Source organism: Haliotis rubra, unplaced genomic scaffold (assembly GCF_003918875.1).
Source record: "Haliotis rubra isolate DU_JTF1 unplaced genomic scaffold, ASM391887v1 Scf185, whole genome shotgun sequence".
NCBI lineage: Eukaryota > Metazoa > Mollusca > Gastropoda > Lepetellida > Haliotidae > Haliotis > Haliotis rubra.
In genome coordinates this window covers 703,073-727,206 of record NW_025765836.1, presented here as the reverse complement: position 1 = coordinate 727,206, position 24,134 = coordinate 703,073, and the positions used below count along the sequence as shown (strand labels likewise).

The 24,134-nt window shown below is 43.7% G+C and overlaps 3 protein-coding genes across 4 annotated transcripts; 1 reads left to right on the top strand and 2 right to left on the bottom strand.

The window, feature by feature from the left end:
• Nucleotides 1–615: 615 nt before the first annotated feature.
• Nucleotides 616–18,850, bottom strand: LOC124273839. The gene is made up of 7 exons (XM_046709148.1): nucleotides 18,718–18,850; nucleotides 17,071–17,193; nucleotides 16,079–16,108; nucleotides 11,358–11,471; nucleotides 9,272–9,341; nucleotides 1,499–1,622; nucleotides 616–840 (listed from the first exon to the last, which is right to left on the bottom strand). The coding sequence occupies exons 1-7, from the start codon at nucleotides 18,848–18,850 to the stop codon at nucleotides 751–753; spliced, it is 684 nt and encodes a 227-aa protein (XP_046565104.1). The 3' UTR covers nucleotides 616–750.
• Nucleotides 18,851–18,865: 15 nt separating this feature from the next.
• LOC124273852 lies at nucleotides 18,866–20,151 on the bottom strand. Of its 2 annotated transcripts, none has more exons than XM_046709164.1 (2): nucleotides 20,071–20,151; nucleotides 18,866–19,647 (listed from the first exon to the last, which is right to left on the bottom strand). In XM_046709164.1, exons 1-2 carry the CDS (start codon nucleotides 20,143–20,145, stop codon nucleotides 19,021–19,023), a joined length of 702 nt encoding a protein of 233 aa, XP_046565120.1. In that variant the 5' UTR covers nucleotides 20,146–20,151; the 3' UTR covers nucleotides 18,866–19,020. The 2 variants fall into 2 exon arrangements, 1 of the variants encoding a protein (XP_046565120.1); XR_006897758.1 differs by having other exon boundaries at nucleotides 19,551–19,647; nucleotides 20,034–20,115.
• Nucleotides 20,152–20,227: 76 nt separating this feature from the next.
• LOC124273851 (protein NCBP2AS2 homolog) lies at nucleotides 20,228–23,227 on the top strand. The gene is made up of 4 exons (XM_046709163.1): nucleotides 20,228–20,421; nucleotides 20,986–21,019; nucleotides 21,637–21,709; nucleotides 22,293–23,227. The coding sequence occupies exons 1-4, from the start codon at nucleotides 20,399–20,401 to the stop codon at nucleotides 22,454–22,456; spliced, it is 294 nt and encodes a 97-aa protein (XP_046565119.1). The 5' UTR covers nucleotides 20,228–20,398; the 3' UTR covers nucleotides 22,457–23,227.
• Nucleotides 23,228–24,134: the final 907 nt, after the last annotated feature.

Genomic DNA, 24,134 nt, shown 5'->3' with positions numbered 1-24,134 from the left:
AAATGGTTTAACAGATAAAACTAAAAAGGTCAGACATTTCAATCCATGGATGTTATAGCAATTAGGTCATGACACTTCGCGAGACCTTAGTACTTCCAGTGACAAACAATGTTTCGATCTAACTATCCCCAGTTTTGAAGATAATCCAACAGCTCGATCTAACTATCCCCAGTCAAGCATGGTTGACACAAGCATGGTTGTACCGTCTGGTCTAGTAAAGACATATTTGGCGGTTGCTCAATTTGGAACCAGAACTGGTCCTTGAATCACGCTTGTCACGGAAATCAGGTAGCGAAGCAAGCTTGGCGTGTCTCACATATCGCAAAGAGTCATTTGATACACAAAAACACAGTCATATCAGTCATATAGATATATGACAATCTCATTTAAACAAATAGTTCTTCTTCTGTGAAACTGTGAACATGTCCAGAAATGTGTCACTTATTTAATGAAAGTCTGCAGACTATTTGTGTCTAGCCTCTGGCTTTTAATTATTTAATGAAAGCCTCGGTTGCATTACATATAGCTCAATATACTTCTGATGTCAACCATATATTTCTGACATCTGCCCTAACAAGCATCTTTAAAATTTCAAAATGACAACAAAACAGGAAGTTTCCCTTGATCAAAATTTAGTCAATTGAAAACTTATTCTTTGTTTTAGATGATGTAAATGCATACTATGCTCACTCATTTGACTGAAATTTCACTGTCTCCTCATTCACTGAATATAGTAGGCCCAGTTTCTCCTTATTCCTCTGAGAAGGCGATGTATGGCTGCAGCAGTCTTTGGAAGTACTCCATCAAGTCTTTGTTGCTGTCAACTGCTTCACCAGACACCTAATACAGAGAAAACAGTCAAATAGATGCTCTATGATAGCCAGGTATTACTGCATCTTTTCCATATTGTGTCTCAATAGGTGTGAATAACGTTCACTGTACCAGCAACATGCACTTTTGTGAAACTATCAGCAAATGCTCTTATTTTTGGTTAATTTCTGTTATAACATGGTACAAAGGAATCAAAATAGAGGAAATTGGTCTTTCTTGTTGTCTGTCTGTATCAATTATCACTGAACAGCATATGCCAGGTGATAACATCAGTTATACAATCCTGTCCACACCATTCCCAGCAGCCTGTCATTAGTGGTAATGGTGAGTGAGTTGGGTTTTACTCTGCTTTTAGCAATATTCCAGACGGCGGGGTACACCAGAAATGGGCTTCACACAATGTGCCCATGTGGGGGAATCGAACGGGGCCTTCGGGCATGACGAGGGGACCACCCCTAGTGGTAGTCAGGAAAACCAATGGTTCATAGCAAGAGTACCTGTCCACATCACAGGGGGACAATTAGTAAAATTGCACACATAACCCCACAATCATCTGGATCTATTCTAATTACAATCGTCGTATATCTCCAACACAAATACTGAGATATATCACAATAGTACATAGATATTTCTATATATTGCTTGATACTGTCCCTGTGCTTCTTACCTCCAACACAGAGTATCCACTTCTTAACAGGTGTCTCTTCATCATCACATACTTCCCCAGCAGACGAGGCTGTGAGTTATGCCTGATCCGGTAGTGCTCTGGTCGCCTTATCAACAACACCAGTCTGCAACAAAGAATTAGCTAAACCTGTAGAGGTTTCCAATTCTTTGAAGAGAATCGTCCTTGGGGTACATATATGCATTTTCTGCTGCTGAAAATGTCATGTGACAGTTGAATCAATGTTTTAATAAAAATATTGTACAATAAATTTTAATCGCCCCAAAAATGGAGTTATTGCTACATGCGCATCCACCAGGTAAGCACCTAAAAATCATTCCTTCTGCTGAATAAATCAGTGAACAGAATTGCAGGGAGTTGGGTGGCCCTACCACAAGGACGATTCTCTTCAAAGAATTGGAAACCTCTACAGGTTTAGCTTATTCTGTTTCATAGAGATTGTCCTTGGGGTACACATATGCATGAACTCAGACTCCCAAAGACCGGAGGCTAGGGAGGAGGGAATTCTGTCAAAGTACACATAAAGAGCGATCGTTAGGTAGAATGTAACAGACGCCACAACACTCACCAAGCTTCCGCGAGAGGCATGATGGGAGGGTAACCGACAGGGAGGGAAGTACTGAGACCCGACCTCACAGGTTAAGCAAAGCAATACGCACACAGTGTGAAAGTAAAAAACCCCGCCCACATCGTGAATCTATTATAAGAGCACCGTAAGAGGGAAAACCAACTCACAACCGACTATAATCTCATGAGAGAAATAGAAAGTAGTTAGATATGATAACAGCGGATATATCAATTATACACAATTGAAAGCGTCAACTGTCCAGATAACCAAGACTCACTCGGTCAGGGTGGCAGGACACTGTGCACTGGAGAGAACAGAACGGCCAAAACGCGCATGATCACGAGAATGTGTATGGAGCTGATAGTGCCTGATAAAAGTGCTAGGCCTCCTCCAAATAGCGGCAGAGCATATCTCTTCAATGGGCAGTGCCGATGCAAAAGCCTTTGAAGTGGCCACTGCCCTGACTGAGTGAGCCTTCAACCCCTTAGGGGAAGGCTAGCCCTTAGCCTGATACGCAGCACAAATGACCGATACAAGCCAGCGTGATAGGGTCTATTTGCTAGCCAGCATGCCAGCCTTCCCGTCACCGTAACAGCAGAACAGATGGCTACCCGTACCGATCCCTTGTGTTCGTTTGATATAGACCTTGAGGGTTCTTCCAAACGAGCTTGCAGAAACTCCAATACTCGGACTAAATCCGCAGAAAACGGATCTGCAATCCCCCTATCTGAACACCAGCGCGTATAGCGGGACCACTATCCTCATATTGAACGTTTGTCGAATCCCGCCTCGAAGCCAAAATTGTGTCTGCAACCGCGTGCTTCGAGGCTAGACCTGACAGAGGCCAAGCCACCCACTGAATCCTTGGATTGGGGTATGGCGTGCCGTTCAGAGTGAGAATGTCCGGTCGCAAAGGTAATGGAACAAAGGGCTCCAGATAATTTTTCAACATCAGGAGTGCGTACTCCTTATTTTATTCAATATAGGAGTACTGGAAAACCTTAAAGAGTACATTTAGAGTACTGAATGGAATTTAACGGCGTATCAGTAATCTTGTGTTTCGTTTAATACATGTATATACACCACAACATTGCTACTCAGGTGTAAACAGGTCAATAAACAATAAAACAATACTTTTTCAGATAAATACGTCTGTAGATGATTCTAAGACCGTAGACCATTGCCGTGGTGCATATCTGCTACGTTTTCTAAATTATTTCCTACCGTATCGTGCATATTTATTGTCCGTACATACGCCGATACGGCCCTTATCTGGAGCACTGGCTGAGCCAGAAAACTGAGAATTACCGGAAACCAGCTCTGTGACAGCCATAGCGGTGCCAGTAGCACAAGTAGCCGAGCTGGCTGGGAGAGGACCCGGGGAATGAGTGGTAGAGGCGGAAACGCCCACAGCACCTTGCCCGTCCAATCCAGCAGGAAGGCGTCGGATACTAACGCCCTCTGGTCCGGTAGTCGAGAGCAGAACACAGGTATCAGATTTGTCCCGCCGGACGCAAATAGATCCACCTGGAACGATCCGTACAACTGGGAGATAACTCCGAATATCTGCCGGTCGAGCATCCACTCGTGCGGGGCCAGGATCCGGGGAACGAGAGTGTCTGCTTGCACGTTCTCCAGCCCCAGGAAATAAACAGGAATTACCGGACGGTCCAACCAGAGGAGAAATTCCCACGTCTCCCGAAGGAGCGCTAGGGACACCGTGCCGCCTTGCTTCAGGATGTATGTCATGGCCGTACGGTTGTCCAACTGAAGACGAACCACCTGGCCCTGAACATGATCCCGGAAGCGTTCGAACACCAACCGCACAGCTCTCAAGACGTTGATGTGAAGGCGGGCTTCGGCTTCGGACCAGAGTTCGGACACTGACAGACTGCCCAGAACACACACATGCACACACATGCACACACGCACACACACGCACGCACACGCACGCACACACACACACACACACACACACACACACACACACACACACGCGCGCCCGTGAGGGACGCATCGGTTTGAACTGTAAGACCCCCTTGGAGAGATTCCCGACATTGGTCCACCACTGAAGGTGAGAAGACAACCACCCAGGGACTGTGAGACACTTCTCCAGATCCTCCGAGTGAGCCCACAGACTCGCCAAAGCTTGCTGTATAGGGCGCATCCTCAACCGTGCCTGCCACACTACAGAGATAGTTGCCGCCATATGACCCAGTAGATGGAGCCAAGTCCAAGCTGGTGCCTGGGGCTGGGAGAGGAACGAAGACACCATCTCCCGAACTCTGGTGACCCAGTCGGGCGACAAAGAGACAAGACCCTTGTGAGTTGTGAACCGCGTCCCGAGAAAAACCAAGTCCTGGGTGGGTACCAGGTCGGATTTCTTGAGGTTTATGATCCACTCAAGTCGAGCTCGAATGTCTATCACGGTGTGGGTAGAATCTAGGCTCGCTGGCTGAGTTAGAGGGTAAGGGTAACAACGCCTTCCTTGCGACCTTGCAAGGGTAGCCGGCACTAACATGAGCTTGGTGAACACCCTGGGGGCAGTGGATATGCCAAAGGGGAGCACCGTGAATTGGTAATACATCCCGTCGTAAGAGAACCGGAGGTACTGCTTGAATGATGGATGAATTGTCACATGTAGATACGCATCCTTTAGGTCGATTGACATAAGCCAATCGCTGGGCTGAACAGAGGAGACCACTGAACGAAGTGTCTCCAACTTGAAGGATGGAACCTCTAACATACGATTCAACCCCTTGAGGTTGAGAAGGGACGGAACCCACCGTCCTTCTTCGGAACGAGGAAGTACGTGGAATAAAACCCCGCCTGTTCCTCGCCCGATGGTATGCGCTCTATTGCGGACTTGTCCAGCAAAGCCTGAACTTGGTCTCGCAATATACCCGCCTTTACCGGACATGACAGCACCGGAGTGCAACGTATGCCGGTGAACTCTGGTGGCCTCGCTTCTACAGTGGTAGATGGCCGACACTGACGGTGGATAGCACCCAAGTGTTGCTGGTAGCCTTCTCCCACTCCGGCAGGAATAGAGAGAGGCGGCCTCCCACTGGGACGTGTGGTAAGAGTGTGTGAGTGGTCCCCTGCAGATGATCTGGCTGGGACGGACCCACGGCGACAGCCTGCAGGTTTAACGGGAGGTCGGGGCAGACCCCCTGCGACCGCGCAACGGCTGCTGGGAGCCAGACGAAGACGCCTGCTCCTTGCCCTTACCTGTGGCGGGACGGCTCCTCCTCCTCCTGCCACTACCCAGCGGCTGAAGCCAGCCGTCAGACTCGGGCGTAGGCTGCGCCCCGGAGGAAGAACCTACTACGGGAGCGCGGGAGCAAGAAGCCCGCGGTTGCTCCAACAAGGCCTTAGAGTCCTTGAAGGAGGTAGCTGCTGCAGCAGCAGCCGCCCGAATGACCGGCTGTGCCCCCGGAAACAACGTCTGCTGTGTTGCTGCCGAAAACGGGATGTAAACAGCCACCGCTTTCGCATCCCCATGACTGCGCACATCACCGTAGATGCGGCAGACCGTAAAGAGTCTCGCGTCAGGTGGGCCTGTACTTCGGATAATTGGCGGAGCAGAACAACATTCGGGGAAACGTCCCCAGTGCTCCCTTCAGCCTCCAGAGCCGACCTTTGGATCGAGGAAAGGTATGCTTCGTGGACCACGACCCGCACCTGCTGCATGGCATTCCGGTAGACTTCCTTGTAAGTCGGTATGCTTGCTGTAGGGGGGCACCCGCTAGGGCAAACAGTGGTACTAACTGCCCTTGCTTGGCAGCCTGGGTTGCACCTGAGGAAGCCAAGCCTCCCGCTAGGGCGACTGAAGTAACCACACACTCGTCAACCACCTACACAAAGAACAGAGAATCATCCCCCAGCTGATATCCCTTAACAAGTTCAGGTCGATCAAACCGTAGGCAAGAACCAACCAGGAGGGGATCCATCACGTCCTGCACCAGGGAAGGCAAGATACGGAGCTGTGTCTGAGAGGGTTGCCTAAGGGCAAACGCCTTACTCAGTCGAGTCCGAGCGACATGTCGGCACCACGGCTTGGGGAATATACTCGTCAATACGTTGCCTAACCTCCCGGAGAGCCGATGAAAAGCGGAAAGTACCCTCCGACTCCTCGACCTCCCCAACCTCCATAGACTCTCAGCTCCGGCAACCGACACTATACTCGAACCCCGGTCACGAGACACGGGAGGAAACTCGAACAGAACCGGCTCCTCCGCTCTCATGGGGCCGGGTGGCGCAGGGACCGGAACCCCAGGAATCCTCAACGGACCCTGCGCCAGCACCGAGAGGGGGACTGGGAGCGAACCCTCCCCCTCTGGGATAGCCAAGGCGTCTGAACCCGAAGCCAAAGGAAGGAGAGGTGCACCCAGCCAGCAGGTGGTCTTCTCACATCTAACCAGGCACCACACGGGACTATGAAGGAGAGGTGCACCCAGCCAGCAGGTGGTCTTCCCACATCTAACCAGGCACCACACGGGACTATGAAGGAGAGGTGCACCCAGCCAGCAGGTGGTCTTCTCACATCTAACTAGGCAGGATCACCAGAGACTATGAAGGAGAGGTGCACCCAGCCAGCAGGTGGTCTTCTCACATCTAACCAGGCAGGCACCACCAGGGACTATGAAGGAGAGGTGCACCCAGCCAGCAGGTGGTCTTCTCACATCTAACCAGGCACCACCAGGGACTATGAAGGAGAGGTGCACCCAGCCAGCAGGTGGTCTTCTCACATCTAACCAGGCAGGATCACCAGAGACTATGAAGGAGAGGTGCACCCAGCCAGCAGGTGGTCTTCTCACATCTAACCAGGCACCACCAGGGACTATATAGGAGAGGTGCACCCAGCCAGCAGGTGGTCTTCTCACATCTAACCAGGCACCACCAGGGACTATGAAGGAGAGGTGCACCCAGCCAGCAGGTGGTCTTCTCACATCTAACCAGGCAGGATCACCAGAGACTATGAAGGAGAGGTGCACCCAGCCAGCAGGTGGTCTTCTCACATCTAACCAGGCACCACCAGGGACTATGAAGGAGAGGTGCACCCAGCCAGCAGGTGGTCTTCTCACATCTAACCAGGCACCACCAGGGACTATGAAGGGAGAGGTGCACCCAGCCAGCAGGTGGTCTTCTCACATCTAACCAGGCATCACCAGGGACTACCAGGGAAGGGAGGAGGTGCACCCAGCCAGCAGGTGGTCTTCTCACATCTAACCAGGCACCACCAGGGACTATGAAGGAGAGGTGCACCCAGCCAGCAGGTGGTCTTCTCACATCTAACCAGGCACCACACGGGACTATGAAGGAGAGGTGCACCCAGCCAGCAGGTGGTCTTCTCACATCTAACCAGGCACCACCAGTGACTATGAAGGAGAGGTGCACCCAGCCAGCAGGTGGTCTTCTCACATCTAACCAGGCACCACACAGGGACTATGAAGGAGAGGTGCACCCAGCCAGCAGGTGGTCTTCTCACATCTAACCAGGCACCACCAGTGACTATGAAGGAGAGGTGCACCCAGCCAGCAGGTGGTCTTCTCACATCATCAGGAACCAGGCACCACCAGGGACTATGAAGGAGAGGTGCACCCAGCCAGCAGGTGGTCTTCTCACATCTAACCAGGCAGGATCACCAGGGACTATGAAGGAGAGGTGCACCCAGCCAGCAGGTGGTCTTCTCACATCTAACCAGGCAGGATCACCAGGGACTATGAAGGAGAGGTGCACCCAGCCAGCAGGTGGTCTTCTCACATCTAACCAGGCAGGATCACCAGGCACCACCAGGGACTATGAAGGAGAGGTGCACCCAGCCAGCAGGTGGTCTTCTCACATCTAACCAGGCAGGATCACCAGGCACCACCAGGGACTATGAAGGAGAGGTGCACCCAGCCAGCAGGTGGTCTTCTCACATCTAACCAGGCACCACCAGGGACTATGAAGGAGAGGTGCACCCAGCCAGCAGGTGGTCTTCTCACATCTAACCAGGCACCACCAGGGACTATGAAGGAGAGGTGCACCCAGCCAGCAGGTGGTCTTCTCACATCTAACCAGGCACCACACGGGACTATGAAGGAGAGGTGCACCCAGCCTGCAGGTGGTCTTCTCACATCTATCCAGGCAGGATCACCAGGCACCACCAGGGACTATGAAGGAGAGGTGCACCCAGCCTGCAGGTGGTCTTCTCACATCTAACCAGGCAGGATCACCAGAGACTATGAAGGAGAGGTGCACCCAGCCTGCAGGTGGTCTTCTCACATCTAACCAGGCAGGATCACCAGGCACCACCAGGGACTATATAGGAGAGGTGCACCCAGCCAGCAGGTGGTCTTCTCACATCTAACCAGGCACCACCAGGGACTATGAAGGAGGAGGTGCACCCAGCCAGCAGGTGGTCTTCTCACATCTAACCAGGCACCACCAGGGACTATGAAGGAGAGGTGCACCCAGCCAGCAGGTGGTCTTCTCACATCTAACCAGGCACCACCACCAGGGACTATGAAGGAGAGGTGCACCCAGCCAGCAGGTGGTCTTCTCACATCTAACCAGGCACCACAGGGACCACCAGGAATGGAGAGGTGCACCCAGCCAGCAGGTGGTCTTCTCACATCTAACCAGGCAGGATCACCAGAGACTATGAAGGAGAGGTGCACCCAGCCAGCAGGTGGTCTTCTCACATCTAACCAGGCACCACCAGTGACTATATAGGAGAGGTGCACCCAGCCAGCAGGTGGTCTTCTCACATCTAACCAGGCACCACCAGGGACTATGAAGGAGAGGTGCACCCAGCCAGCAGGTGGTCTTCTCACATCTAACCAGGCACCACCAGGGACTATGAAGGAGAGGTGCACCCAGCCAGCAGGTGGTCTTCTCACATCTAACCAGGCAGGATCACCAGGGACTATGAAGGAGAGGTGCACCAGCCAGCAGGTGGTCTCACATCTCACATCTAACCAGGCAGGACCACCAGGAACTAAACAGTGATCAGGTGCACCACTGAGCATTTAGCCTGAGCAGGTAACCAGATACAACTACTGAATGAATTTCTCTGTGCACCAGCCAGCAGGTGGAATAGTTCTAACCAGGCAGATTATGGCACCTCCAGGGACTATATAGGAGAGGTGAACACCATCACACAAACACACATGAGATGCTTCACCAGGTGTGTCACTCACCTCTTGTCACAGTCCACCTCCTCCTCCTGTACTTCAACCGGCCTCCCATCCTTCACATAGACAACAATGTCTGGAACATTCAATTTTACATCAACATCAAAGTAATATCAGATGGCAAAATGACTGCAATTTGTGAAATGTTTCACCAGTTTATTTATCAAAATTGATAAGATGTGGGATGTGAATGTTTAGTCATTTGGATAGACAAGGGAGTAGTTTTACACAAAACCTCCCATCAACTGGCAAACATTTTTGTTTGTTTGTATTTGTTGTTTAATGTTGAACTTGGCAATATTCCAGCTGCAATTATATGATGCTGACCTATAAATAATCAAGTCTAGACCAGACAATACAGTGATTAATATTATGAACAATGAGTGAGTAAATATGGTTTTATACCACATTTTTCCCCGAACAATGAAGCATGTCATCGAGGTAAAACAACATGCTACAGCATGAGCATCTGGTCAAGTTGTCGGGCAATGTCATTAACATCAGATGTTTTACATTGATATCATACCTCCCTAGATGCCCTGGCCTGAATACATGGAGATTCGAAGATTGGTCGCAGTGACTAACCCTTATAAGTCCCAATCATGGTGTAGATGCCCTGGCTCAGAGTACCTGGTTACCACATGTATATTTCAGTGATGAGGTTTGGGTAGGCAGCTCCAGCTAGAACTACAACTACTTCAAATCAATGGCACAATTCTTCCTCCAACTGTCACAGCCGCTTGTCTGATGTCTAAGGCTACAGCTTCACGGGGAACAAGTGAGTTTAGTTATGCGCCACACCCAGCAATATTCCAGCTATATGGTGGCGGTCTGTAAATAATCGAGTCTTGACCAGACAATCCAGTTATCAACAGCATGAGCATCGATCTGCGCAATCATGGGGAACAAGACACACTGCTGTGCAGATCTTGTCTTAGTCAAGTCAAAAGTTGCGATTGTGACACACGAGGAAGGTTTAAGAAATAGAGTTAAGCATAAATTAAACAATCTTTGAACAATCAGACCTACAGTCCATTTGATTTCATTTGAGACCAATGAATTGCTCACTGACACAAAATCTAATAATTGCAAAAAAATCAAATTTTGCAGTCATTAAATTGACGGACCAACTCTGATGACTTGTCTCATAATTTTGGACACCCGAATAAAAAAGTTGTTTAACAAACGATCATTATTTTTCGCTATTTTTACGAGGGAGGACAACTTGCTTATAGAACAGCCAGGTGTGAGAGTTGCACGTGTGAAATTGAAATTTCACTGCACATTCTTGCTGATTACCTGGCTGTTCTACCAGCAAGTGGTAACCCCCTCGTAAAAAAATAGCACAAAGTGACAACAAAATAATGATCGTTTGTCAAACGGACAGTACATGAATGTGAGACACATGCAAGAGGAAGAAGACAGGCAAGTCAGGGCCTTGTCACTCTAAGCTCTTTAGCAATAAATCACGTTTATGTACATTACGTTCCACCATTAGACTGGACCAGTATGAGGCCTGCCACATGTGTCTGCTTTAATCTGCTGAATTATACGGTGTCTTGAACTATTTACAGAAGTACCACCACTGCCTGACATTAAAGCTACATGTAGATCATATACCACAAGGCTGTCACACAGGATATGACTTAATGATGGGCACTCTCAATACTTGCTGGTTTTACTCTCACTTGAACAAGGTCATTTGTTGATAAGTTGCTTAGACTACATCTCAAGCAAACATGTATATTCACAGGTGATAAGTGCATACAAACCTGTGAAGTATTAACAATGCTTGAATCCATGCCACCAACTTTCCAGCACTTCTACAATCTTCTAACTACTGGTCCCATATGAGTGAGTGAGTATGGTTTTACGCCGCTTTTAGCAATATTTCAGCAATATCACGGCAGGGGACACCAGAAATGGGCTTCACACATTGTACCCATGTGGGGAATCAAACCCGGGTCTTCGGCATGACGAGGCAACGCTTTAACCACTAGGCTACCTCACCGGCCCGAACCCATATGAGGTATAGAGGCGACATGTGACTAGTTTTTGTCCACTAATACTACAAAGTCTCCCCAACACCTACCCAACATGAAAGCTGAAGACTTGGGAGTCCAGTTCATCCTGAATCCATTCTGTCCAAGCAAAGACTCTAAAGCTTGGCACATTTTAGAACTTTGTTTGTTTACCAATGGTGTATCTGAAAAATAATTTGCAAAATAATTACTTTAGTCTGAGAAGCAGGGTTCAACAAATATACATGTACAAATGTACTGTTAAACTACACAAATACAAACTTGATTGTAGGTTTTAACATAGAATGACACATGATATAGTGCTCGAACTGCTCTGTGAGGTGGGGACATAGTAACTGCCATACCAGGGATTTACAGGACGCGAATTCCTGCATCCTATACGCATAAAAATTGACAATGGACGCAACAAAATGTATTAGCGCGTCCACAGGGACTCAGAAAAAGTCCAAATACTTTTTGTAAAAATTCCAATCAAGTAACAATAAGTTATCTCTGAGTTTTCTGCTATCTGGGTTATGGTATCGTTTGCAATTTAATTACTGTAACAATTAATGTGATGATCATGATACCCAATACATATAACAGTATTAATAATAATATTTAAGTGTCTGATCCCCATTTTGTTGTCCAGGACCCCCTGAAAATTAAGAGTATGAGTCCCAGGGACCCTCAAATACAGGACTTAAGGTAAATCCCTGCCATACTTTTCTGTAATATCCCTGCATGGAGAATAATTGTCACACAACAATACATATCAATGAAACAGATGGTAAACTCTACACGCAGTGTGTAACTGAGTTGGGTTTAATGCTACTTTCAAATGTATTTCAGTTACATATCAGAGCATGTCAGCTTGATGTGGGAGTAAATGTCTAAAGATATCAGCTACTTCTTCTTTCCAACACTTGTTTTTATATCAAAAGGGGAAGATTCTGGCCTACCTAGGCTACTTCTTCCCCACCCTTGCTCTTATGTCAAGAGACATTTTTATGAAGACACATTGCAGAAGTTAAGTAAACATTCAATCGCACATTTGATGGGTAAATAAGATGTAATATACACAGGTTGCTTGCTCTCTTATCATGCTGTTTATTATCCAATATTTGTTGTATTTACATATAAATGTAATGGAACATTATTCACATAAGCTTGTTTACTAATCCATAATCACTTTTGGTGAATGAAATATGATTCAGATATCCATGGGCCAAGTATGCCCCTTATCAAACCTTGTCTTTTGAATATAGAATAGTGAGTGAGTTGAGTTTTATGCTGCACTCAGCAATATTCAAGATATATGGCGGTGGTCTGTAAATAATCGAGTCTGGACCAGACAATCCAGTGATCAACAGCATAAGCATCTATCAGCGCAATTGGGAACCGATGACATGTGTCAACCAAGTCAGCAAGCCCAACCACCTGATCCCGTTAGTCGCCTCTTACGACAAGCATGGGTTACTGAAGACCAATATTCTAACCAGGACCTTCACGGGTCGAATAGAATAAGCAGTATAGTGGAATGATAGATGATACAGCATTTGATATAGATATTGTGTTGGGTTGTTGTTGTTGTTGTGTTTAACGTTTGCTTCCAACTGTTAAGTTGATGTCGCCAACCTGCATGCCATATTTAAAGCCATGAGTGAGGGAATAAAATTTTGAATGGATATGGACATCCAAGTCTGACTGACTGACTGAGTTTAGTTTTACGCCGCTTTTAGCAATATTCCAGCAATATCACAGCGGGGGCCACCAGAAATGGGCGACATCCAAGTAAAAACTGGGTATTTAGTTAAAGTTTCGAATATAGTAATGATTTTGAGATACGCCAATTTGGAGTAAGCGGGAATAAGTAAATTATTGAAGTAAAAAATAAGTAAATAATAATATAAATAATAGTAATGATATAATATCTTTGCTTTTATGCTGGCTTTTCTTTTTAATCTCACCTTATATAAGGATATTGAAACAAAATGGGAACCATGTACATATTATATATGGAGAAGAAGATGACCTGTAAATTGTTAATGGAACTTGACATACATGAATATCTTATCAATGTGTTCACATGAATAGCTATGTCTTGTTTTTGTTTCTGACTTCTTCAAGACAAACATAAACATGAAAACAAGGTTTGGGAAGAAATAGCCTTTGCGTGGCCAGAATCTCCCTCTTTTGATATAAGAACAAAGGTTTGAAACAAGTAGGCTTTAAAGTTGATTCAAAGGTGGGGAATGTTTGGCCTAGGCCAAAGTTTCCCCGGGGAAGATTAAGCCGAGGGGGATAAAGTTTGGCCTAGGCCCAAAAAAGGTTTGGCCAGGGGGAGAGTTTGGCCTGTTACACTGGGTCTTCGGCGTGACGAGCAAAAAGCTGTAACCACTAGGCTATCCCACTGTCCCCACATACATAAAGGCTACACCTGTCCAGCAAACTGTGGTGAGTTAGATGACTGGGTCGTCAGTGCCATTAAAGGGCCACTGATCCAGAGCGATTAATATTTCTCGCCAGCAGTCTAATTACGAAACCTAGCTGCAAACTGGTCAGCCCCTGCTCCCTCGACCCTGATGAACACAGAGACTGGGCTACTGTCCACCTTGGCTGAATTTCTTCAACCTAATCAGTGGGACATTAGGTAGGGTGGATGCCCATCAGATGCCGTTATTTAAAAATATCCCCAGTAGTTCTTGTCTGATTGTAATAAAGTATCCCAGCAGTGTTGGCTTTTGCCAGATTTTCAAATGTTTGGATGGTATAGTGACTGATCAAATTTGATCCTATTTCTGTGTTTTTTACCTCAATATTTAATCATGTAAAAATATGATGTCTATTACGTATGCTATGATATCAAAAACACACATTTGATACATTTGAATCCATAGACTTACAACCCCACTTTGCCATTGCAAAATAAATCTGAAATTTTACTTAGGTACATAGGTATATACAGTTTTTAACTAAGTACACAGCAAATGCTTATATATATTTCTTATGTAACAATGAAGTTCCGTTCGTATCCTCAAAACAGTGTCGGCCCATAAGTTGTTTTTTTCAGGCAATCAAACTTGCATGCAATACAGTGATTACTACTCCCTTGTTGTAACCCGTGTTAGGTGGTATAAACCTACACATTATTTGTCATCATGCACTTGATGGTCAGTTAATGAATTTATAACAGGAATAATTAGTGATAACACCACTCAGATTACCACGACAAAGGTTCCCATTTGGCATTTCTTGTGTCTTGAGTAAATACTCATTATAAATTGAGGTCTGATGTGGCAAATGTATTACATCTTATGTAATATGCGCATGGAAGTGCAGTAAGAGGAATTATCAGCTGAGTTACAAAACAAACATCGATCAAAGGATTAACTGATAACATGCTGATTGATTAATTGCTTTTATCCTGCACAGCGGATTTGTCAGAAGGTAGTGTTTATGTATGTAGATTTACTAATCTATACTGAATACACCCTGTCATAAAGTGCCTGTGTAAAAACAACACCCTTCTTTCAAAGGATTAACCGCCAATATATTGATTGATTGCTCATTATTGGCTAACTAAATTACTTTTTTAAAGAATGGCGGACATCATGCAATTAGTTGCCAGGTGTGCTATCTTTGGTGACCAATGGGACTATACACCAATGTGAAAAACCTGAAACGATAGATCACTTTTTTGCATATAAGACTGTTGAAAGACATATGACATGGAACAGGATACTTTGTCAGCTGCAGATGAATGGCATCTCATGCCTTTATGTGGATATTGATCGATACATTCCCCTAACAAGGTAATAGCCTGATATTATTGCTATAACTTTAGTCTGTTTTAATTTTAATATTTGCATTTTGTTTTTATTTATTTGTTGTGGCATTCAACAAAATAATAAAAACATTTGCCGTGAAGTGTAATGAGACAGACAACATACACTAGGTCGCACTCAGGGCGTGTGTGTGAAATATGATACACATTGGCAATCTATAAAATGTCTATACATGTATATCACAATCATGTTAAAAATTCACTAAGTATAAGCAGATCGTGTGCATTTTATTAAGTTTCAAAATGCATACAAATATGATAGTAAACTAATTAGGATTATAAGACAAAATATAAAGACGTACATTGACTTCGTTATTTCAGTCATAACATTTTTTACCACTGGCAGATGGTTAAACTTAATGTTTTCATTTGTTATCAAAATAATGCCATTTAATACAACATTCAGATTAGTGAGCTTGGGTTCACTACTCTCCCCAAGACTCCCCATGTACTTAGTTAGCCTTACTTTCAAAACAATGCTATTATATCAGGCTTCTCACCAAATTCAAGGTCAAACTATTCCTTGAATCAAAATCTACATCCATTTACGTTAACATTATTATATTACTATGAAATCAAAATTTTACATCAAAATCAGCATTTTTATCAAAGTAAATATTTTTTTGTAAGAAACCAAATTATTCATCAAAGTCTACATAATTTTACAACAAAATCAACATAAGATTATCGAGTAAAAAAGATTTAATGGTTGTTGATCAGTCTATACTTATACTATCAATTGCGCATGAGGGTGGCGCAGCAGGGGTAACGAACCAGTCATGAATTCTGGGATATCATCCGGGTACTCACTGGAGAAAAACAATAACAAAAGCAACAACCAGTCCACGGAAATTGCTCTGGATCAGTGGCCCTTCAAAATTCATCAAAATCATAAAAAATGTTTAATAAAAAGAAAAACTAAAAAATATTTTAAAAAACACTCACCCCAGGTGTGCTGTAGTTCTACGACTGTACCTGTGACAGATATAAACCAGTTAACACCACCATATCCTAGACACCATGTCATAAAGCCTTTTGTTACTCCTCACTTAAGAACCACACATCTGATGTATTTATGAACTTTCTGGTCAGGTCATTTCCAGTAAAAGCATTATATGGGATTGCCAGGCAACATAGGCATTATGAACTGTTTTCAGCTCATTCAGAAAGCAAGTGAGTGAGTTGATTTTTACACCACTTTTAGCAATATTCCAGCAATATCACAGCTGGGGACACCAGAAATGGGCCTCACACATTGTACCCATGTGGGGAAGTGAACCCGGATCTTCGGCATGATGAGCAAACAATTTAACCACTAGGCTACCCCACCAGCCCTCATTCAGCAAGATTATAGCTGTATGTAAATAACTGACTCCACCCCTCTAGCCCCCCATCCCCCTAGCCCCCTGTTGTTACCAGCTACTTTTAGTACCTCCAGGCTATTCACAACCAAAACCTGACCTAACGAGCTTAGTACCAGTTAATCCAGTTACAGGGGAGTGATGACAGCTAGCAGAACAGCCAGGCGAGGGGCTAGAGGTACTAATTAATGTCTTGTAACAACAGGCGGCTAGGGGGACAGGGGCTAGTGGAATGATGCCAAATAACTGAATCTAGACCATACAATCCCATGATTCATATTGTGCACGAAAATTCAAACCTTTGGGGTTGATGTTCTATCAACCAGGTCACAGTACCTGAACACCCGATCCATTAGGTCACCCCTTCTAACTCGAAAACAGACTGAATTGATCTAGATCTTGAATATTTGCCATTAGTGCTCCACAAAGTGACCATTTATTTGACTTGACTTGTGTCAGATTGTCACGATAATGTAATTATCATCTGTTTACAATTTGTATTGTTGCATCCCTTATCAGTTTCTCATGGAGAGTTGAGGACAGAGAGAAGAACGTTAGCATGTGACCTTGACCTACCTGCCATCATGCTGCCATGAGGTTGAGACATGACCTCCTTCCAGATGTTTGTCTCTGTGATGAGAGCCATTTTAAACATCAGCAAATATTCACTCGCTTGTCTCCTCTGCTCAGGGTCCAATTCTAAAAATACCACATTTAATGAAGAAAGAGCCAATACACACTTTTAAGGTTCACATTTCAAGAACCCCTTGATGTCAGAAATTTCTGTTATCTTAACAAGGTTAAGACATCACACTTTATGCAGCGTTCTAAATAACTGCCTGCCCAACCACCCAGAATGGGTTATTTTCAACACAGACTACCAGATTCTCAAATTCACCTGCCCAACGGTTCGGGGTAAAATTTAGACAAGTATCTGAAGATATTCACCATATTTCAGGATAATAAATCATTATAAATTCACTCGTAAAAATAAATGATGAATTCCAATTGGATGATAAACTACGTCACTTGTCATACCTAAATTATTTGCAGGCAGGTAAGTTTTGGTCAGGGCTGGCAAGTTTTACATCCAACCAGCCCTGTGGTCTGGCTGAAAGTTTTGGGAGTTTCATACCCTGCTTGATGGTCACATTAAAAGGCTAAGTCTATAAATATCTAATTGCATTCTTAAACAACTTCATGTATCATTGAATCATTTGGGTTGATGTTGTTACTTAATACCACACTCAGCAATAATCCATCTATATGATGTATAAATAATTAAATTTGGGCCAAACAATCCAGTAAATGACAATATGAGAATTGTTCTCTGGAATACAATGAGTTAGTGAATAGTGAGTTACAACCAAACTCACTCAGTCAGCAGTATTAGCAATATTCCAGCAATATCTCAGCAGGTGACACCAGAAATGGGCTTCACACATTGTGCCCATGTGGGGACTGGAACCTGGGCCTTCAGCGTTATGAGCGAGCGCTTTAACCACTAGGCTACCCAACCACTCCAGAATACAATGACATGCATCAACAGAGATTGACAATCATGGAGATTGACAGCTTATCCACCTCATGCTTGATGGCCTGTTACCACGAACATTGGTTGCTGAAGACCAATTCCATCCCTGAACACACTGAGCGTCATACTGGATACAGAATAAGTCACTTGTGTGAATTATCACTGAACATGTTGAATGTAGAGTTGCAAATAAACTTAAATTAAACAGCAATACTCACATGCTAGCTTCCCAAAGAAATATGGAGTGAATACTTTTAGTGCAAAGTTTCGTGAAAAATTTGCCTGAAAGGCAAAAGTACACACAAGTTCGATCACATGGTGGGCTTCTAAATTAAACAACTGCTTCAAGATAACAGTTTCTGCTTCACATACAAACTTATGCCGTGGTTGGGGGGAGTAATTCAGATGTCCAAAAGGTCGCAAGATCAAGTAAATCTGCAGCGGATTGTATGAATGTCCATTTTCTAAGAGATGTGAAGCAGCCTTATCAAATATTAAAGGTGATAAGGTTCTGCTGGCATAGCAATGCTCCATTATAAGAGCAAGGAGATTTGTATTCAGTTGGGAGCCATGCGAGATGACATATTTCTCCAAAGCCTCCATGAAAATACGGTCACTATACTCGAAATGGTTATAGGCAAGCAAGATCTGCATAATATCCGTGTCCTTGGTGTCAGGGAGTGTCTTACTGATAAATCTGCTAAGACTCTCCAGGATTCTTCTATGACAGACATTTAATCGAACCAATGAATTGAGGATGGACACCATTTCTTCACTGGTACTGCTGCTGTTTAATGTGATCCATAGTTTCATCAGCTCCATGATACCGACGTTAGACTGTGAAGGTCCCCAGAGGATAGGCGAGATATCAATTTTGATGGAACTTTTACCAATATGGAACCAAATCAAGTTGACCAATTCCTGATACTTTTTATTCCCCTTCAGCACATCACACAGTGTAAACAAATCTGTCAAAGAGAACTGTAACTCGACTATACGTCTTTTATATCTTCTATTAAAGATTCAGAAAAATTGTGTTTGGTATTTTCGAACTTCAGAAACGTTTTACCCAGAGTGAGTACTGTACTACTGGGCAAAGATGACAGGTTTCTTCCAGCTATGTCATATAATTCATCCAATAAACTGTCACATAGAATTGTCTCTGACTCATTACTACTGTCACTGGCTTTCTCATCTCTTTGTACACTACATATTCTCAGTAGAGCATGTGATGCTGAGCCTGCTAATTCTTCAGTTTGATCACTTGTGGGGATGTCCAATTTTCGAAAAACATCTGTGACAGACCTGCACTGCTTTAATGAATTTTTTACTTTTTCCTTTTCTTGTGTTGATACACTTTGATGTCCATGATTAATGGAATAAATCTTACTGTCATTGAACTGACTGTGAAATGGTATTTTCTGGATATTAAATTCATCCTGCAAGAGACGTAATGATACACTGGGAAGTTGACTTGATGTAGTTGGTTGCACCGACGAGTTGTCTGTGGAGAAACAAGGAGCAGACACTGCAGGGGAAAACTTCGGCTCGACCATGATTTTTGTCCTGTAGACAAGACGACAACCCAGTCGCTGTACCATTGAGCAAGCCATTTCTATCTGAAACAATATAATCATTAAAGTCAGTGCCACATTACTGCATGGACATTTTTAATACTACAACAAGATATGTTTATAAATAACGAACTGGTGGATATATCAGCCACTTGCTGCATATTTCTGTCGAAATGCGTATAACGAACTATATACACAGCGGTCTCCCTTGGCTTTAATAATAGTAGGTCTAAAAGGAGGCTAGTTAAAAGCTAGAGCTACTGCACATGTTAGACCTACTGGTTTTGTGAAGTTTTCCAGATTCAGACTTCAGTTGCATCCCCGAGCAACATGACAGGTAAAACTTACGCAAACATAAAGCAAACAGGATTTGCTTTGAATGTTTTGCGAAAATGATAAAATTCAGTATTGGTTTTATTAACAATTAACACCTCAGCATGATGTAAAAGTGATGAAAGGTTTCACAACCTGCAGTCGGCTTGCCTGTGCAAGCTCATTGCCACGACATGTTCTTTCCTTATGCAGCATTCCAGAGCATAACATGCACTGCTGCAGAGTATAACTTTGTTAAGTTCCTAACAGGGTCTCGCCGTGTCCTTTTTAACCCCACAAAGTACAATACGCGCTGTATTGGAGCAGTATACATAAAAGTCAAGGTCGAGCTGGCCAGTGTTTTGTTTTGTGCCTTTTCACGCAACTCGGTCGAACCAACTTTTGAGTGACAAGGAAGACGCGACGCATTATGTGAAGTTGAATTCGGCGACACATTTCTTCATTACGTAGTTCCTACATCAGGATGCCTCTCAGAGCTTTATTAAGGTTAATTTACCTTTGGTAACACCCGCATGTGTCAATTCTTGTCTCAATTATCGCATGACCAATATTGTAGAACATGTCACTGACTTATAGATAATTATATACGACCCTATATACTAAACACAATCCACCATTTATGAATTTATAATGTCTGTTTGACGCAACAACCCTCGTTACCACCCAAGTGAGCACTACCTTCGAAAACCAATGACCTGACCAAACTTTCGTCGAAAGTTTATTGCAGCATGTGTTTGTGACTGGATTATAAGCCTGGCATGAATTCCTCAGTTTAATGAGATTGTAGCAATATGTAAGACTGTCATGTCTTAATTGTGTCATGTAATATACACGTTAATCATTGCTTATATTCTACCATATGCATATTGTAATTGTACTACAGGCCTGTGGCCTCTTCAGTACTGAATAAACGGATTTGAACACTATGTAGCCTGGTTGATGTGTCAAATATAGGATATACAAACATTTACTCAAGCAATCCCACACCCAAGTCCATGTAACAGACAAGAGTGCCTAGACTTTAATTTGACTTTTCTTTTATTGTTTCAGATATCTGATGCAAAATGAGCAGGTGGTGCAAAAGGTTTGTAAATTTACTTAGAACAAATGTAGGTCTACCTGACATCCTAATTGTTTTCGGGGGCGGTGGGTTAGCCAAATGGTTAAAGCGTTGTCTCATCACGCCGAAGACCCGGGTTCGAATCCCCACATTGGTACAATGTGTGAAGCCCATTTCTGATGTCTCCCGCCGTGATGTTGCTGGAATATTGCTAAAAGTGGTCAGTCCTAATTGTTTTCCTTCCAAGTCAGATATTCATACATATAGCAAGGATTTATGGATAAAAGCTACTGGCCATCTGTTATATTGGGAGGAAGAGATCGGTCCTTATTCTGTGGCAAGGCTGAAATTATATAAGGTAAACTTCAGTGGTCAAGTGTCAAGCTGTTTGTCCAGAAACCTGGACCCTTTTTAACACTTCAGACAGGAAGTGACAAAACTCTCATCAGTGATTTCCCTCACTCATGACTGTTACTTAACTGGACAGCTATTTTTACCTCAGTAGAAGTAAGTAGAAGGTAAATAGATCCAGGGTATTTAAAATCATGATAATACACATAACAATTGAGGATAAATGCTGCCTGGTGCGTCCACAATATGACAACCTACAGATTCAAACACTCATTGTCTCTCTTGTTCAGCTTGCAGAGAGCTACCCTATACGAAGAGCTGCACAGTTAACAGCCTACATGCTACACAGAGGGAGGGAAGCTGGTGAGTACACCAAGACAGTCTTCTGACCATTCAAGTATAGCTTTGTTCGTATGCTCTCTCTGACGTTTCTTGAAAGGAAAGGAAAGTAGTTCTGTAATGGAATTCAATTCATATGATAGCAAAAGTTAATAATTATCTGGCCCACCGATTAGTATGCACCATTATTGTCATATAGTTTTATTTACTATTCAAATGTTTTCCTAAGTACAATTAGTGACTTGAGCAACTAGTTCAGTGCCTTAATCTCATACATTTTGTATGCTTCAGCTGAACAGAGTCTGCATGTTAACACTAAATCTGATGTCAAGAGTAAATTTGGGGCTAGTATATTCAGACAAGTTTGTGTTGAAAAGAAAAAAACCATTACTATGAAAGCAACATGACAGTGACTACAAGATTGTTACGATGTGTGACCTCACAAGTCTTAGCTCCTGCTGTCAACAAGTGTGGTTGGAACAGACACTGTTGACTCAGTGACTGTTGACTGTCTATGAGCTACTATGAAATAGCTGGTGTATTCTTAACTGTAATATTCACTCATTGTATGAAAGCACCTTTATTATATGATGCTCTGTTTTGTCAGGCCTGCAGAGTCTTGAGAAGATTCAAGAAGCAGACGTTGTGAATAAACTTCAGCAGGAAGCCAAAAACTCTGGGCAGAAATTTGACAACTTTCGAAACACATTTACCAAAGAATTGAAAGAAGGAATGAATGAAGTTAAGGAAGAAATGAAGAAGAAGAAATAACCAAGTTAACTGTGATAATGTGTGATATGGTTGTTCTCTGGGATCTGCGGGCCGCATCTGGACCGTCTGCCTCAGAGTCAAGTCCAGAAACTGGTCGAGCTGTGATGTGTGAAACGTGACACTTGTATTTATGAAGTGAACTAGTTAATGCAGATTGCACCAGATAATCAAATCTTAAACAAAAGAAGAAGGTATTGTTTAGAAAGTTGTAGAATATGATTGCTGTAAATATGAACACGACTTGTACCCATGTTGCCTACATGAAGGTTATTTGATAATGGAGAACTGATAGCTTATGAAGTTGTCTGTGAGATTTGTTTGAGATAGAAATTAGCAGCTGGTCCTAACTGGTCCTAATTGGCACTGGTCTTTGCCTAACTGCACAATCGTTAAGGCATCATAAGGACTAGCAAAGATTGGCCATTTGTAAGAGTTTAGCTAGGTTATCATTATAATATGGTCAAGTAGACTGAAAATGATAGTCTTCATCATTGCATTGCAGACTCCTTAGTCACCTCTTCTGAATGTCCCGATCACGGACTGTAGCTGCAACATTGCTGATACAATATTAGGCGATAATCACTCACTGTTCCCTGATGTAAGGGAGACTACTCAGGAATCATTTAAAAATAGTACTGTGTGAGAGTGAAATGTGAAACAACCAACAACTGATATTTTTATGACCATTGTTTATGCAATGTTTACAATGTATCATTCACTGTACCAAATTTTGATAAATATTAAGCATCTGTAATAAAAATTATTATCAAATCTTGCAGTACAGTACATCATTTTCTCTACATCCTTTCATTAATTTACAGGTATCATATTTCCTGTAAGAACCCTAAGTTGTAACTTGGCAGTTGGGGGTCCTGTGGACTGCTAGTTTGGTATGGCAAAGTGGGGGCGGTGGGGTAGCCTAGTGGTTAAAGCGTTGGCTCGTAATGCCGAAGACCCGGGTTCGAATCCCCACATGGGTACATTGTGTGAAGCCCATTTCTGGTGTCTCCCGCCGTGATGTTGCTGGAATATTGCTAAAAGCGGCGTAAAACCAAACTCAGTCAGTCAGTATGGCAAAGTGAAACACTGTATGTTTATGTTATATTTAGCAGCTGGATATTATGCTAGAATTATGATGATATGAATACCTCATATATTTTATTGGAAATGACTGTTTGTTTGTATACATTGTAATTAGATATGGAAAGTATCTAAGCATAAGGCCGTGTTTGAACGATATTTCATTGGTGTAACACATGGTGTTACAGTGGTTTGTCGGCACAGAGTATGTAAGTGAATATTACTTATCTCCACAATTTCATTGCTACCTCTAATAGTGGTCCAGTTGGTTGTTACTTTCTCATGTAATGAATAATAACATGCATCAAGCTGCCAATATCGTTAGAAAGCAAGTGATCGCTTGCATCTACAGTGAAACATTGCATATATTAAAGAAGTTGTATATCCATAGACCTATCCCACTTGTTCCAAGTTTCTTTGGAGTTATTTCATGGCCATCCTGACTGCTGAATGTGATGACACACGGCTGTGACAGGAGCTTCTAGCTCAGTCACTCACTCAGTGGATCACTTCCTTGGTCTAGTGGACAGTGCGTCTGCCCTGACTGCTGAATGTGATGACACACGGCTGTGACAGGAGCTTCTAGCTCAGTCACTCA